Source organism: Python bivittatus, unplaced genomic scaffold, assembly GCF_059951505.1.
Source record: "Python bivittatus isolate LINGU-HERP-01145 unplaced genomic scaffold, Pbiv_v1 ctg000980_np1212, whole genome shotgun sequence".
Taxonomy (NCBI): Eukaryota; Metazoa; Chordata; class Lepidosauria; order Squamata; family Pythonidae; genus Python; species Python bivittatus.
In genome coordinates, this window is record NW_028277125.1 from 28,027,085 (window position 1) to 28,045,199 (window position 18,115).

The window sequence follows — 18,115 nt, forward strand, 5'->3', positions numbered from 1 at the left end:
ACAAGGGGTAGAAAATTGTCGAAGTTCAGAACATCCAGATAACACTGGAAAGCGGCTCAGACACTTCTGTAATTCACCGAACTCTAAGAAGAAGGAGGAACGCAATCAAACTTCCATGATTCTGTCATTATAGCCAGTCTCAATAAAAGTAGTTTTAGCCTTTCTGTGGAGTTGATTTCTTGACCTGGTCTACGTAGTAGATCCAGATTTGCATTCACTGGTGTTCTGCTGGCACTGGATGAGAAAGAGTGATGTTTTTGCCCCTTTTAGCACTACCTCCCATGCTTTTCCAAGTAATTTCATCCAAATAGCAGTGGGGGTTGCAAGGAAAAAATGGAATCTGTGATTATTAGTGCCTTACCCCCATTTTTCAATGGGAAGTCACCACAGTTCCTTCTGTTCACAGAAGGAATAAATATAGATCCTTTTTTTTGGTATCAGGTGCAGGAAACACAGCTCATGATCGTAAACATAAATCATACTTCTGTTTCTTTCTTAGGTTATATAAACGAAAGTGGGCACCTCAACTTGCCACGCTTTGAGAAATATCTTATAAAACTGTCAGAAGTAAGTATGTATTCTTTGTACTGCATAAAATTAAAGTAATAGCATTAGAGTCCTTTATGGATTTTCACCTGCTTTCATTTTTATATAATAAAAACTGATTTTTAGCTATCATGAAAGTAGGGAACAGGCGTGGTATAGGGGAAATGAAAGTTTGGGAATTGTCCTGATAATAGGAACAGTAGAGCAGCATGTGTGTGGTGGTTTCCATGGCTCCTGTACAGCAGGGACAAGTTCTTTGCCATATGGGGACTTAGCACATCTTCCACTGAGCACCTCAACCCTAGTTCTGAAAAAATCTTTTTGTTGAGTATTTTTGTAGATATCTTGCTATCTAGGGCACATTATACAGTTTCCAATGTGCTCTCAAAAGTGGTTGAACTCATTCTGATATTCCACATCCAGGATCCTCTCTTTAACTATTCTTTTAGCTTGAGTGTAATCCAGAAAGAGAGGAGTTCAAATTGCATCCTATATTGGGTGAGTTTCTCCAATATTATTTGTTGCCAAGAAGATTGGAAGTGATCTGCAAGTACTAAGGGAATCAGTCCTGATGGAAAATAGTGGTATTTAAGCCAGTAGGAGAAAATCAGTAGCCAAGCCCTTACCTCAACTTTTGGTTGCCCGGCTTCCACCTTGAGGGTCACGTTAGCTGTACATCTGGGTGCTTGAAACTGTTTTCAAGAACTTAATTTATTAAATCTCTAGTGGCCTGTAATGTGGAAATGGCCCCAGCTGAACACCATAGAGTATTTGAGCCATGGATTTTGCAACAAAAAGTTTCAGAGCTGCTGGTATTCAGTCCATATTCTTTGTCCATGTGAATTTCATAATGGCTGCTGTAATTCTTTGTGCTTGCAAAGTGACATAATCAATATGGATTTTCCAGGCATCAGTATTCTGGATCACTACCCCCAAATATTTAAGTTCCTCACCTGTTTGATTTCCTTTTTTTTTTTTTTTGAAGAACATTTAACTCTTAGGTTTTCTAGCACTTTGATTTTCTAATTTGATAAGCGGGGATTATGATATCCCTTATTTTATTATCTGTAAACCTTGGGCCAGTCACACACTCTCAGCCCAACTCACCTTACAGAGTTGTTGTAGGAAAAATAGGAGAAGGAAGGAGTATTAGGTATGTTCGCCGCCTTGAGTTATTTATAAAAATAATAAAGCTGGGATAAAAAAATTTAAAAAAACACCTAGAGCCCATGAAGATTGAGGTAGTAGATAAATTGCACAATAAATAAATAAAAATTTGATCATAATTGGCTCTTAGAGAAACTGGATAGGACTGAAATATTAGCCTCTTGATAACAGTATCTAGAAAGTTTGAAATATAATCATCACCTTGTATGAGGCATCTGTTTGCAAGATTTTTCTCCTATGTTAATTACTTACCTAATATACTATGTTCAGCTCAAAGGAAAGCCTGATTTAATGTTTTTCTATCCACACTGCTGGAAGGAAGATTCCATATACTCTGCAGAACAGCAACTGTCCATTGGGAGAAATAGAATATGCCTGCATGGTATGCTAATAATACCTCTGTTAAGGTACAGCCATGTTAGTTTAGAGGAAAATGCTCTCCTTTGAGCTGACAGGTCGTTTGAGATTTCCAGAAAAGTTGCCAAATTTCATTTGATTAACTTTTAATACTTAATAGTATAGCTATTCTGTTTACCTCATTTACTGGTTTATGTATTTTTTTACTATATTCCTTTTGTGTATAGTATTTGGTTAACTATATACATGGTCCGTTCTTCCTGTTTTTAGACTTTGACTGTTAATCAAGTTTTAAAAATAGAGTTAAGAAAATTGAGTAAAAATAGGCTTTCAAGTCAAAATATGTCTTCTTTGATGCCTGCCTTGGAAAGTTAAAAGCCTGCCTGACATTGATTCAATTGATTTTTCTACTTCTTATTTAGTAGTTATATTGTGTATCTACAGAATTCTAGACCTTCTGTTTTTGTATACTGTGATGACTGATGACTTGTTTTTCCTTCCCTTTATGTTAACAGTTTGATCGTGAACACTTCAGTGAAATCTTTGTAGATCTAAAATGGTTTGAAAGCAAAGTTGGTAATAAATACTTAAATGAAGCAGCTGGTATTGCAGCTGAAGAGTCAAAAAAACAAAAAAAAACAAAGGTTGGTATTTTTAGATAATTAATCGATAGAAAGAAATCACTTTTTTTTTTTAAATCAGAAATTAATGTTTAATGCTTATTGTAAATAAAGATGCTTACTATATTTATGCCTAAATGTACACATGTGGCCCATATAACAGCAGGAGAAGAGCCCTGAACAAATCTGCTGGAAATACACCCTTAGGGATTCAGGAAGAGATTATACATCATGACCAAAGGACGGAACTAACCAATGAAGCATATTTCTATTCAATCCTATATGATGTTCAGTGGTGAGAAATGTGAGGTTCTTTACTTAGGCAGGAAAAACCAGAAGTACAGGTAGAAAACAAGTGGTATCTGGCATAGAGAAGCATCTGGGAATCTTGGCAGATCGTAGATTAAACACGAGCCAGCAATATGCTGCAGCTGCCAAAAGAGCCAGTGCAGTTTTGGACTGTATCAACAGGTATAGTCTCAAGATCAGAGGAAGCAATGGTAGTACCACTCCAAGTCAGATCACCCCTGGAATACTGTTTCCAGTTCTGGTCTCACCAATGCAAAAAGGATGCTGAGGGATTGGAAAGGGTGCAGAAGAACAACGTGGATGGTAAGAGGCTTGGAGGCTCAATCCTACAAAGAATGGTTAAGGAACTTGTTATATTTGGCCTAAAGAAGAGAGTGCTAAGAGGAGACATGATAGCAGCTTCAGTACATGAAGGGATGTTGCAGGTATGGATTTATTCTCCATAGCACCTGAGGGCAAGATAAAAAACAAGGCATGGAAGCTTAAGAGATTCAGACTTGAAATAAGGAGGAATTTCCTGATGAACAACCTGCCTTCTGAAGTTGTAGGTGCTCCATCACTGGAGGTTTTCAAGAAAAGATTGGACAGCCATTTGTCCAGGATGATATGAATATTCCTGCACTGAGTAGGGGGTTGAATTAAATGACTTCCAACTCTATGGTTCTATCATTCATTTACATTCTATAGAAAATGATATTTCCTAAACTCTGTAAAGTTTATGAATCAGGCTTGTCAAGTTGAATTCTGGTGCACTGTGTGCTTTTAGATAACAATTCTAGCAAAGTGACAGAGTGGTTTCTATCAATAGAGCAAGCAGTTTCATTCCACCTATGCTTCAGCATCTATTCCTGAGGAGGACACAAGTATATTTTAAGGGGAACTAGGAGCTGCCAGGAGGAAAGTTATGTCGCAAAAGTTGAAGTTCACCTGTGTGATATTCGATTTTGTCTTTTTTCTTAAACGTAACTAGAGAACTCTTGAATTTCACTGGTATATATTAGTGGGGTCTCTGTTGTATTTTTATATTGTTTATTCTAGTTGTTTTAGTCTGGGCTGCCTGTTTATGTGGGTTTAAACTTTTAATAATTTTTACTGAATTTTTTTTAGATTTTATAAACTGCTCAGAGCCTTACGAATGTAATAAATTTAATTAATTAAATTATTTGTTCCCAAGTAGGTTTGCTTGGGCTGTATTGAGTTTTCTGAATGCTTGTTGAAATAAAGCTGCAAACGAACAGATCTGTGGCTTTGATTTGTTTTTGTTTTCTTCACTATTCTTGAAGAATCACTCATTCTTGATTTGGGGCTAAATTCAATATTATAGGAGGAGAATCACTTTTTTCTTCTTCTGTTTTTCTTCATGAACTCCAAATTGGCTCTGGAGGTAACCCCAACCATCAGAAGCAATTTGTGAGATGCCCAAGGATGGAATGAAAGCGCCATTCTTTAGACTTTTCCTTTCTGTAGTTTTGTGGTATTATACTACTATGTTATTTCAAAAGTATGAATTATAATGTCAACAGGCTCAGGAAAATGCTATATGCTTGGATGCTTTAGAGAAAACTGACAATGGAAATGTAGAAGCTTCAAAAAGTAAGTTCAGGAATACTATTCAATGTTGTTCATATTTTGATCTGTATCCTATCTAGAATAGGGTAGAATTAAAAGCTATTTGATTGTATTGCTTAACATAAACTTTTATACTTTCCTATTCCTTGTATTTCTGCAAAAGCCTGATATAGAAGATTACTCTGACATGGCAAACACAGCTATACAGTTTATACTAACTTCTAATATAGAAGTTAAAATAAAATCCCTATATTTGTCAATGTTTTGCTATCTATTAGGTATTTTATATGTGGATATAAATATAAATATAATTTATATTAGCAACCTTCTACCAATGAATAGAAGTTTCATTGTATTAGGCCTCCTACAATCATTTCACAAAATCACGTTAGGATTTAGTATACTTCAGGAATACTAAAATTATGTAAACTCTTTTCAGTGCTTTCATTTTGTCCTTAATATCTAAATAGTGTATCACATACATTTTACTTTATTGATATTTTTTCCAATCAAATATTTGATTTTTTTTTTTTTTTTATCTGCGCTCAGTCGTTACCGACTCTGCAGTGACTGCTTGGACGAGTCCTTGCAGTTTTCAAGGCAATTGTTTCGGAAGTGGTTTGCCAGAGCCTCCTTCCTAGAGCAGAGCCCAGCTGGCGAGTGCAGGAGGCAGGGTTTCCGTTGCTTTGCGCCCTTTTTGGGCGCGCGCGGTTTTTGGGCGCGCGCGGTTTTTCGTGCTTACCGGCAACTGCTCCCGACTCCTTTTTTGCAAGGCGCCGCCAGCATTTTTCCTCCCACCGGAGTGAGAGTACCCATTTATCTACTCACGTGAGTTTTCGAACTGTTGGGTTTACAGGAACTGGGGAGGAAACAAGAGCTCACCCTGCTAACGCGAAGGCTGGACTCGAACCGCTGAAGCGTCGACCATTTCTGGCCGGCAACTTTCAGCGTCATTAAGCTGCTGCGCCACTGCATCCCCCTAAATATTTGATTAGGAAATATAAAATATATTCCAAATATTGGAAGACTTTTCAGATACTTTGCATAATGAATGTGTTAAATGGAAGTGAAATTTGCCAGCTCAGTTGATTGAAGAAAATTATCATTTTTCCAATTCAAAATTAGAAAATTCACATTGGGTACAATATGCTAGTGCATTATGCATTGCTTGTAAGCTTTTCTGAGACAACTGATTGAGTACTGTGGTAAATATGATACTGCTGCAGGTGGACTTCATACAATCTGAATTAGCAGGGCTCTTCATATCTTAACTTATTTAATGTATATCATCAATTTTAAAACACTAGTACTGTTTGCAGATTTTTTAGCACATAAATTTCAATTTGTTTCTGTTTAACAGTATGGACAGTGTTGATAGTTGTTAAATAACAAGTATTGTTCAATTTTGTGTCTCTTCTAGCAGCATTAGAAGATGAACTGGAAGATGATGGTTTGTTTGAAGCAGAATTTAGACAGTACAAAAGAACATATTATATGACAAAGATGGGTATAGAAGTTGTTTCAGAGTAAGTGTTGTCACTAAAATATTATAAACTTTTGCTGTAAAAAACTTGCCAAAGTGCTATAATATCCCAAGTGAATTGATGGACACAGTTGCTTACTTATTTTTAAATCCATAGCTTCTTATTCCTGTCTATCGTGTATGTTTGTGGCTTTTTTTTTTTTAGTGACTTTCTGGCTGACCAGTCAAAATGTTATGTCCAGGCAATACAGTGGATTTTGCACTATTACTACCATGGTGTTCAGTCATGGAGCTGGTAAGCTAATTATTACAAAAGAAATTATAGATCAGTTTGTGTATTTTAGGCTTTTTTTTTTTTTAACACTATAAGCCACTAGAAAGCCATACCCTTCTAGTTCTTTCTTAACCTGTATCTCACTTTCAGAATAATGTTACTCAAATAACATGTTATTTCAGATGTCTTCTTCCTACCTTTAGCTTTTTGGTTGAATAAGCTCAGGATACCGGTTTTCATCTAAGAACTTTAAAGAACTGAAATAATATATTACTTCCCTCTAGGTACTACCCTTATCATTACGCACCGTATCTCTCAGATATTTGCAATGTCAGTGAACTGAAGATTCATTTAGATTTAGGAAAACCATTTATGCCATTTGAACAACTTCTTGCAGTACTGCCTGCAGCTAGCAAGGATTTGTTACCAAAATGTTACCAGGTAGGTTGCAATATTTTTATGAGGCATGTGTTTGTATTATTATGTACAAGGAAAATTTTAATTCCTTCATTTTATAGTCATGTGAAAAAATAAGTTTCGTATTTGTGTAATTTAGATAAACATAAAGGCAAAAAGGGTGGAAAAAGTAAGTACACCCTTGGCACTAATGCTTAGTATTGCCCTTTGGTAGAAACAACCTCAAGTAGACATTTCTTATAACAATCTGTCAGTCTCTGATGTTGACTGGGAGGAATTTTTTCTCACTTGTCCATGCAGAATTTTTTCAGCTGTGTGATGTTTTGAGGGGTTTCGTGCATGCACAGCCCATTTCAAATCACCCCACAGCATCTCAATGGGTTTTACAGTGCATTCAGAAAGTATTCAGACTCCCTTCACTTTTTTCAATTTTGTTATGTTGCAGCCTGATACTACAATCATTCAAATTCATTTTTTTTCTCATTAATCTACACTCAGTACCCCATAATGACAAAGTGAAAACAGAATTTTAAAAATGTCTGTAAATTTGTTAAAAAGGAAAAACTGATTTACTGGAATGTTTAGGGTGATTGTCATATTGCAAGGTCCACTTTCGTTTGTGCTTCAATCTTCTGACAGATGGTTTCACGTTATCCTCAAGCACCTTCCAGTACAATGAAGAATTCATAGTGGATTTTATGATGGTGAGCTGCCCTGACGCAGCAAAGCAGACCCAAACCATAACATTTTCACACCATGCTGAACAGTTGGTATCAAGTTCTACTGGTGGAATGCTATCTTTGGTTTACTTCAAACATCTCTTCTGGTACTATGGCCACATAACTGCATCTTTGCCTTGTTTGTCCAGAGCACATTGTTCCAGAAGTCCTGCTCTTTGCCTAGGGGTTCATGAGCAAACTTTAGTCTTGCCCTGATGTTCTTTCTGGACAGCAAAGGTTTCCTTCTGGCACATCTCCCATGTAGAACTAACTGGTGCAGCTTCTTTCTAATGGTAGACTCATGCACTTTGACATCAGTAGTGGTGAGAGTTACCTGTAGGTCACATGATAAAATTCTGGGGTTCTTAGAGTCTTGTTTCAGCATCTTGCATTCTGCTCTTGGGCTGAACTTACTGAGATGATCTGACCTGGGCAAGTTGGCAGTTGTTTGAAATCTTCTCATTTGTAGATGATCTTCTGGACAGTGGAATGCTTAATGTCCAAGTGTTTGATGATCTTTTTAAATTCTGTCCCAGACTCATAGGCATCTTTAACCTTCTTTCTGAAGACCTCAGAGTGCTCTTTCGATCTAGGCGTGGTGATACCACACACTTCAGCAACAAAGAGCAAATCAAACTAAATGTCAGAGGTTTAAATAAGACAGATTCCTCCCAGATCCTCTCTAACAATGTTCTATTCATTTGTACCTGATCTAATTCATTTGCACTGATTAATTTTAGGTATTTGAGGTTGTGATAAATGCAAGGGGTATACTTACTTTTCCACATGCAAAATTTGCATTTAGGTTTATTTAAATTATGCAATGGACTACAAAATGTAAATGGTGCATGGTATTTGTTATATTATGTCCCCTTTATCTATTAATATTGTTGAAATGAAAATCAAATATCTATATGTTGAACTATGTTGAAAAAGTCAAAAAATTCAATGAGGTATCCTTATTTTTTTGCATGATTGTATATAAGGTATATTAGTTTAGTACTGCTGATACTTACTTGATCCATATTTTGAATTGTTTGGCATTTCTGCCATATACTGTATATATTTTTTTTTTATTGTTGTTGTTCAGTCGTTAAATCATGTCCGACTCTTCGTGACCCCATGAACCATATTGCGCCAGGCCTTCCTGTCCTTCACTGCCTCCCTGAGTTTGCTCAGTTTCATGCTCATTGCTTCAGTGATCCTATCTAACCATCTCATCCTCTGCCTCCCCCTTCTCCTTTTGCCTTCAATCTTTCCCAGCATCACGGTCTTTTCCAAAGAGTCCTCTCTTCGCATTAGGTGACCAAAGTATCTGAGCTTGAGCTTCATTATCATCAATCCTTTCAATGAGCAATCAGGATTGATTTCCTTTAAGATCGAGTGGTTTGACCTCCTAGCAGTCCAGGGGACTCATAAGAGTCTTCTCCAGCACCACAGTTCAAAGTCATTTTATATTATATATCCTGTTTAATATCATATTTAAATAATTTGAATTTTCCTTTCCTATCTCTCAGCATTTAATGACTAGTGAAGAGTCTCCCATTATTGAATATTATCCAACAGAATTTAAAACTGATTTAAATGGAAAACAACAAGAATGGGAAGCTGTGGTTTTAATCCCATTTATTGATGAGGTGAGAGCTTTATTATTTATCATGTATTTGACCAGTTTTAAAAGATAATAGAAACATGTGTCCTCTTGTCCCCACATCTCTCCTCTTTTCCTCACTAATGCCACGCCACAGTATGCTCCTGCTCAGTACCAGTTTAACTCAACAGGTCTTAAATTTGAATGTTATTTCATACAAAAATAGGCAATCTGTACCAGAATAAATATCATTCAAAGAGACAATTATTTTAATATTCATTTATTTCAGTGGGACAAGTTAGCATAAGTTTAAAATAGCATATTTAGTAGATACATTGCATATGGACGTGTAGTAAATTATTCCACTGATTCCTGAGGAAACTGAATTGGCTCTGATTCAATCCAGTATTTTTAATATGTTTTTACAAGATTCTAGAAGAATATGAATACTGCATAACTACAAAATGCTGTCTTTTATTTAGAAACGATTATTAGAGGCAATGGAACCATGCAACAAATTATTGAAAGCAGAAGAAAAACAAAGAAATAGACACAGTGAATGCCTCATGTATTTATATGATAGAGATAAAGAATTCCAGTATCTATCACCATGGCCAGAGAAGTTCCCTTCCATAGAAAAGTGTCATACAAGGTAAGTCTGTAGGACTTAGTGATAAATGTAAAGGAAACTTTAAAAGTGGAGGGAGAAATGCACCACCTTGAACTTCTGAAGGAAAGATAGAATATTAATCTAACAAATCAAATAAATGAATCCACGACTGTTTTCTTACATTGCCACCTTTCATTAGGTTTGTGGGAAATGTTATTGCAAAATCCCTTTGATTTCAAAAATATGTGGCTGTGTAGGAGAGCTCTTGGCGTCAGCATTATTGTTTTGCATAGTTGTGTTCAAAGTTGTTTTGATTAGTTAAGTGCCCCAAAAATCAGTCTTCATGATCTTCCTTTAATGCCGACTAGTGGTTTGTCTGAAGTTTAATTTCTTTTCTTTCTCTCTCTCTCTTTCTGTGTTTAGGTGTAAAGCTGTGTCTTTGGATGCTTGGCATGTGGATATAGCCGATAATAAAATAACTCAATTAGATACAGAGAAGTTATATTTCTGTGGCTTTCCTACTCTAAAACACATTAATCACAAGGTAAAATGGAAGCTTTGTTCAGCTAATAGTTTATTTTTTAATGTGAGAAGCCTAATGTCTGACAGACATTTATTGTATATACTGGAAGATTATTTTTGCCCCAGTTGATTATATTTGTAAATGAGGGGGAGGGTTATGAACAGCAGATGCTCTTGAATGATAAATTATTAGAAAGGGCTAATAGAACTGTTGCAAAAAGGATACGCTTCTGAAGATTAGTTCTGACTTTAGAAGGCTACTTGCCTGGTAATATGTACCCTTTTTCTAATGTCTAACAGAGCTTCCCTCTCTTCTCTCCTGCCCTGTCCATATCTGTTTCCTCTCACTTCCTCTCTATCCAAGTTTGTTTTTTTCTTTTCTCTCCAGTGTAGCTACCTTTTCTCACAAGCCCATCTTCATCCTTCTTTTTTGTTGTTTTTGTTGAAAAGAGGAAAGAGAATGTATATAGGTATACTTCAATGCTTTTGAGTGTGAGAGTGGCTTGAATGTGTTTGAAACAGATGGATATATGGGGTTTAGTTGGCTCCCTTACTTACTGGCAGCTTGAATTAGACATAATTTCATTTTAATTTTTTTAGTCCTGGCCCTTACTATTTATTGATTGATTGACTGAAGTGTAGTTTTTGGTACATATGTATACAGTATATACATCAAAGCATACACATTATGTGCATATAATTACAGTTGCAGAAGATTCAGAGGAGTTGGTAAGTGTCCAGCTTTCTCAAATTTGCTTTGTAGAAGTAATACACTGTGTAGTTTGGATTTCAGTGTGCAGCCTTGATTATCTGAGAGTTTTATAGGTTACCTCTAATGCACCAGAGAAACCATATACTTAGACAACCAGTTTGAAAACATAGTAATTAAACCCCATCTGAGAGCCTGATATGATAATTATATGCACATAAATATTATGTGAACATGTCACATGCAACATTTATGGAGCAGAAGAATTTCCAGGAGTTGGGAACTCTAGCATTACTGTGGTATTTCCCATGTTTTTGTTTTTGTCTATTTATATATATTTTTCTTTCTCTCTGTTCTTCCCAATTTGAGGAGGGTTGCCTTCCTTTTGGATAAACACTGTCTTTCTTCCCCTATCCTAGTTCTCTCTGAAAAAAAGTGGGGTGCAAGTATTTCAGCAAAACAGTCATGGAGAAAATATGTTACTGGAAATTACAGTTGCAGAAGATTCAGAGGAGTTGGTAAGTGTCCAGCTTTCTCAAATTTGCTTTGTAGAAGTAATACACTGTGTAGTTTGGATTTCAGTGTGTAGCATTGATTATCTGAGAGTTTTATAGGTTACCTCTAATGCACCAGAGAAACCATATACTTAGACAACCAGTTTGAAAACATAATAATTAAACCCCATCTGAGAGCCTGATATAATAATTCAAGTTGTCTGAAAGTTTATTGAGATTACTCACTAACAGAGGAGCTGTATTTCAACTAAATTTAGAGGAGCACATGTAGCATTACATGATTTATCCATAGTTCTATCATATGTGAAGTTCTGAGGTTAATGAACATATTACTGAATTTGAGGCAACTGTGTATAGCATTGGGGATCGAATGCTATCATTTTGGAAATGGTATGGTGATACTCTTGTGGGCCACATTTGGGAAGAGGAAGTTTGTGAATAAAAGAATCTAGCTAGAGGCTGTATGGAGTGTAGAATGCAGATAATTAGAGACACTTGTCCTGAATACTGATTTCCATGACTGTTGATTTATTTAGAATTGAGTTGGTCTTAGGTACTAATCTTGCTGGATTTGTTTTTGGGAAGAGACATTAGACATCATGTGTTTCCCCTACATATGCTGGTGGTAATTTGTAAAACAATGTGCTGTTTTAATGCTTATTCTGAATGGTGAACATTGATTACCTTTGTATAGGAAATGCTAGCATTTGGTTGTCATCTTATTACCAGGAAAAGTCCACACTTTCACTTGCAGTTCTAGTTTGTTGACTTAAATCTATATTTGATCTGGAAAAGAAGGCAGAAGCTATGTTCATTTTGATAGATCTAGAAATAGTCTATTTCCTAGCTTCACAGAGGGGAAAATGGCCATAAAAACTAGCCAACATATCTGTAGTTCTGAGAACAGTGGTGCTATTATTTCTACATCTAAAATATGATGTGTTTGCATGTTGATCTGCATAATATTTTCATGAGTGTGTAATGTTGTGGCAATATTGCTAAGAATGTTTAAAATAAGGCATATTGCCAAAGTTTCACTTACAAATCTAAAGCATATAAAAATGGAACATATATCAAGTATGTTTTTAAAAGAATCCATTTACTATGCATAAATAATTATAAACAGAATACAAGTAGAACAAAATTTAGTTTCAATTGCTAAGTACAGGTAGTCCTCACTTAACAACCACAGTTGGGACTGGTAACTCCATTGCTAAGCGATGCAGTCATGTTAAGTGTGACATCACATGACCACTGGACTTATGACACCACTCTCCCTGCGGTCATTAAGCAAGACTTCACATGACCACTGTGACTTGTAATTTTATTGCTGGCTTCTCCATTGACTCTGATTGTCAGAAGCCCCCTGTGAAGTGCGCAAATGGCAATCATGTGACTGTGAGCAACTGTGAGAGTCATAAATGCCTGCCAATTGCAAAGCACCTGAATTTTGATCACATGACCACAATCAGATTATGACCTGTGATGGTCATAAGTGTGAGGACTGGTCATAAAGTTACTTTTCCAGCACTGTCATAACTTCAAACTATCACTAAAACAGGCAGTTGTTATGCAAGGATTACCTGTAGTCGATTTTTTAAATGTAGCCTGATGTGCAGATATCAGGATGGGTTTCTTTTGCTGCACTAAACAATTATTTTTCTCCTGTAGAGTATAGAAAAAGTAGCCAGTTTGGTGCTTGGGAAATCAATCTTTGTTAACTGGCCACACCTTGAGGAAGCCAGAGCTGTTGCTGTATCTGATGGTGAAACTAAGTAAGAGACTAATTTGGAAGATTTATTATTTACTTCTCTATATATATCTTTTAAGGCAAATCTTCAGAAGGTATAGTATTGGAACAAGAGTCTATAAGATTTTTTTTTTTTAAAAAGCTATGTTAAAACAGTAAGAAGCTCCAAGCACATCTTTCCATTTTCAACTTGTGTTGTATTACTAGCAAATTAATTTCTAGTTCAGTTTCACTTAATATCTTAAGGACATTGCCAAATGATATATGTAGCTAATGGTTGAACTGTTGGGTTCTTGTTGCTCTCTGAAGTTGGGTTGCTTTCCTGCAGACATCTCATTGCCATACTAGGTAATATCATCAGTGCATGGAAAAGTGACGTTTGCTGGTTGCTTATATATAGTAGCTTGTTCTGCTTGTCGTGGTTGGGATGTGGTGTTTTACTTTATAGTTCCTTGATTAGGATATTGTTTCTTCTCTGATTATTTATATAGGGCTGTTTCTTGCTTATCTGGGTGTTGGTTACAAGGGAGGATGTGCTCTGAGCTGTTTGTTTTCATTCTTGACTTCTGATTATGTTTTTTTTTTAAATGGCATGTACATAAGATTTATCTCTATGTGTCTGTTGATAGTTGATGTTTCACAATGTCAAGTTTCCAGGAATGCCCTAGCTTTCTTGGATTTGGTTTGACCTAAAATGTCAACAACTTCCCAGTTAAAATTGTGTTTGAACTGATCTAAGTGTTGAGGGATTAAGAAACTTTAACCATGTTTTCTAACTGCTGGTTGATCTTAAGATGCATCCTGCCAGTCTTGTACCTATTTGTCCTACATAGTCGCTATATCAATCTTTACAACTTTTTTCTTTTTTGTTACTGGGCCTTTGGGTTTGCTTAAGATGTTTTGGAGGTACTTTGTTGGTTTATGTACTAGAGGAATGTCAAGTAGTTGTGGTAGTCTGTTGGGTGTCTCAGAAGTTTTTGATGTATGGGAGAGTTATCCTTTTTACAGGTTGTGATATGACAGGTTGTTAACTAGGATTTTTTAATAAAATGGTATGTGTACCTATTACACTGGAAGATGTTGTATGGGTAGGTCTGTTTCCTCTTGTTGGAATTCTGGGTTACTGAAGTGTGTTTTTGCAGTATCTGTGTTCTTATGCAACTCCTTTTGTGGGCAATTGTAACATCACTTAACAACCAGTGGAAATCAGACAAATCATCCATCAACAGATACATAGAGATAAACCCCATTTACGTACCATTCAAAAGATATGACCAAATGTCAAGAAAGGAAGGAAACAGTCCACAGCAAATCCTCCCTTGTATCCAGTGCCCAGTTAGGGAGGAAGCAGTACCAGATAAACAATTAGGGAAGAAACAGTACCCTAATTAAGGAACTATCAAGGAAGAAACTACACCCTAACCAATACTGGCAAGACGAGCTACTATATATAAACAACCAACAACTCTCCCATGCACTGATGGTGTTACCTAGGCTGTTAATGAGAGCTCTGCAGGAAAGCAAATTCAGAGAACAAGAATCCCAACAGTGACTGAATTCAACTCTTTTGTAATGATGTTAAAACTGAGATGAAAATTTAAAATGTATTATTTTGAATTAACTGCATGCTTTTATTTAAGGTTTAACTTGGAGGAGCCTCCTGGAACCCAAAAACTATATAGAGGAAATGCTGTGCCACCAACTAAAGTAACATTTGTTGGAGAAAAGGAAAATAATATTTGGATAAAAGAAATCCAGGGAATTTCAGAACAGTAAGATTGTACCTCATCTATTTATAGCTTGACTGTATACTTTATAACAAAGTTGAGAGTGAGCAAGTTGCTTTGTGGAAACAACTCATTTAGAAATGCATGGTCAGATGTATTTTTGGCATTCAGTAACTTTGGTGAATGTGGTAAATGCCACTAAAGTCAGTGATCATAGTAAACACTTAGAGGTAATTCTCTGTTACAATATGTCATCTTATTCACATGCACAAGAAAGAACATATATCGCCCACAGCTTATTTGGAGTTCCCTAGTGGAAAATAAGTGGTAAATCCAAAGCTGGATTCTCTTAAGTGGGGGAATTGATGTAATAGCATACTCAATTATAGTTTATTGTGAAAATAAAAATGTACACAAAGGCAACATTTAAATAGGGCCACAGCTATTTAATTAACTGCATGGAAGGATCTCAGGGTGGAAAGAAGAATTATGAGTACTATATGAGAATTTTAGGTAGGAGAATATTTTAAAAGTGCAAGATGTTAGATTAGTATAAACAGCCTATTGGCCATAGGTGCCAGTGTGCCTGGACACTTCCCTATTCCACTTGAATTTGTTTGTTTGTTTGTTTGTTTGTTTGTTTAAATTAGGAGGTTGGCATGTTGTAAAGCAGAGGACCTTATCTCTGACATCATCTTGGTTCCAGGAATTTCTCTAGTCCTGTATAAGCTCATAGGCATTCCTGGAAAATAAAAATGATGGATGCTTGGATGTTTTGTATATGTCTACTCCTGCCTCAAACAAACAAAAAAATGAAAAAAGGTAGTAGTGGTAAAGAAGATCCTGAGGGATAAAATGGTTGGTAGGAAGATACTTTACTTGTTTGCCTTCTGGTTAAACATTGTGATTGGTCACTTCCACTATGGCAATGATTTTATAAAAAGGTAAGCCTCTTATTCTGGCCATTTTGAGAGAGTATCCACACCATGCTTTCAGAATTTCAATTTTGTTCAGCAGCCCAGAAAGGATGCCTAGATAAACATATTATGGTCTAATTGGGATAGCATTAGAGATCTGAATATAGATAACTTGATATGCAAATACAGAGATAAACTTTATTGGCACTAGCATGAGAAGATTAAAGGGGGAAAGATTTATATGGACATTCAATATGTGCTACCACTTTCACTGTGCTGATTGTTACCTCTTGCAATTCATCTTACCTCCTGCAATTTTCTGTCCCTCCCTTTTTCAGCTCTATTTATTATTTTGAATTCTGAACTCAAGGAAGTACCATAAGGCATCACCAACTTTACAAATGGTTTTGCTAAAAATACTCTTCTCCCATGGGGAGTTAGTGTGAAGGAAATGACCTGTCTCTGCATTCTAGAGATTGCTCCCTAAGTTACAATGCTAACAAGAAATACTGTGTTAACTGTTGCTGACACTGCTAGGCCAAGTCAGATCATTAGAAGTATACTTAAAATGTCAGCAAAGCAAATAATACCTCAATAGTGAAAATATAATTGTGGAAAAAATATTAACTTTGTTTTGCTTTGCCTTTATACACTGCTTATTTGTTTGTTTCCCCCTGAAGTCCTGCTGTGCTGCCTCATTGTGATGATGGTGGTGGGTATTCCTGGGAGGGATAAGTGAAGAACATTAGGATGGTGTGCCCAGAGGATATATTCCAGCAGGGTCACCCAGGATGTGAAGGTCTTCCCAGCTGCCAATGTAAAGCAAGCAGGCACCTATATTGGGCAGCAGCAATATAGGAAGATGCTGGAGGTAGATGATCACTTTAGTGACAGTGGTAAAGGAATCAATTCATACTGCACAGAAGAAGTCAATATTAAACCAATCCTGTATTTTTACAAAGAAATCCACATGGATAGAAAATATAAAATGATTCATGATATAGTGCCGGATGATGGGCCCCTCAGGTTGGATGGCACTCAACATGCTACTGAGGAAAAGCTGAGGATCTTTTTAAGTACTAATGGTGTTTATGACGTGGCTAGATTAAAGCCTTCGGGACGTGTAATTGCTAATGTTGCCATACAGGAAAAGAAAATCCAAAGCGGCAAAGATAGAATTACAGTAGGAACATGGAACGTAAGAAGCAAGAACACAGGAAAGCTCAGCATAGTGAAAGATGAAATGAGACTACTACAAATTGACATTTTAGGCATCAGCGAATTGGGATGGACTGGGACTGAACACTTTCAGTCAGAATATCACACTGTTTATTATTCAGGACATGAAAAACAAAGAAGAAATGGCATTACTTTTACATTTAGGAAGGGTATAGCAAGAACAGTACTTGACTACAATGCAGTCAGTGACCGAATAATATTTGGACTTTGTGAACAGCCCTTTAATTTGATGATCATTCAAGTTTATGCTCCAACCACTGATGCAGAAGAAGAGGAGCTTGATGAGTTTAATGATCAAGTTAAATTTGAAGTCAACAAAACATGCAAGCAAGATGTGCTGTTTGTGATTGCAGACTGGAATGCCGAATTTGGAAACATTAAAGAGGAAAATGAAGTTGGATTTTGTGGCTTAGGAAACCAAAATGAAGCAGGAGACTGGTTTATCAATTTCGGTCACTGCAATAAATTCTACATAGCTAACGCTGTCTTCAAACAACCAAAATGATGCCTCTATACATGGACATCACCAGATAGAATATGTAGAAATCCAATTGACTATATTATTTCTAAAAGGAGGGGGAGGAACTCAATTATAGCATCAAAGACATGGCCAGGTGCTGACTGTGGAACAGATCACAAACTGCTTGTGCAAGTTCCATGTTAAGCTAAAGAAGTAAGCCAGTCAGTTTCTACAATACGATCTTGAACATATGTACACACCATTTTCAAGGAGAACATCAGGAATCACTTTGAAGTGCTGAACTTCATTGAAAGAAAACCACAGGAATTATGGAATGAACTTAAAGTTGTTGTTAAGGATGAATGTGAAAAGAGACAGCCAAAAATGAAGGCAGGCAGGCAGGCAAGCAAACTGGATGTCAGAACAAACCATAGAAATTGCCAAGAAGAGAAGAGAAGCCAAAGTTTGTCAAAGAAAAACAAAAATCTCAAAAAAATTTAACAAAGAGTTTCAAAGAACTGTTGGAAGAGACAAGAAGTAGTATTGCAACATCTGTAAAAACATCGAAGATGGAAACAGTCATGGAAAAACAAGGAAAGTCTTTCAAAAGATCT

At 36.3% G+C, this 18,115-nt stretch overlaps 1 protein-coding gene across 4 annotated transcripts in view; it reads left to right on the forward strand.

The window, feature by feature from the left end:
• Positions 1-18,115, forward strand: part of XRN1 (5'-3' exoribonuclease 1) — a 64,455-nt gene that overhangs the window by 9,815 nt on the left and 36,525 nt on the right. For 3 of the 4 annotated variants that reach the window (XM_088132426.1, XM_088132428.1, XM_088132429.1), the window contains exons 9-20: positions 500-567; positions 2,586-2,714; positions 4,523-4,592; positions 5,989-6,094; positions 6,257-6,346; positions 6,610-6,766; positions 8,979-9,098; positions 9,535-9,704; positions 10,086-10,206; positions 11,313-11,411; positions 13,080-13,183; positions 14,799-14,930. In XM_088132426.1, coding sequence (XP_087988552.1) covers positions 500-567; positions 2,586-2,714; positions 4,523-4,592; positions 5,989-6,094; positions 6,257-6,346; positions 6,610-6,766; positions 8,979-9,098; positions 9,535-9,704; positions 10,086-10,206; positions 11,313-11,411; positions 13,080-13,183; positions 14,799-14,930 — 1,366 coding nt within the window. The remainder of the gene's footprint in view (positions 1-499; positions 568-2,585; positions 2,715-4,522; positions 4,593-5,988; positions 6,095-6,256; positions 6,347-6,609; positions 6,767-8,978; positions 9,099-9,534; positions 9,705-10,085; positions 10,207-11,312; positions 11,412-13,079; positions 13,184-14,798; positions 14,931-18,115) is intronic. The other variant, XM_088132427.1, reaches the window with a different exon arrangement.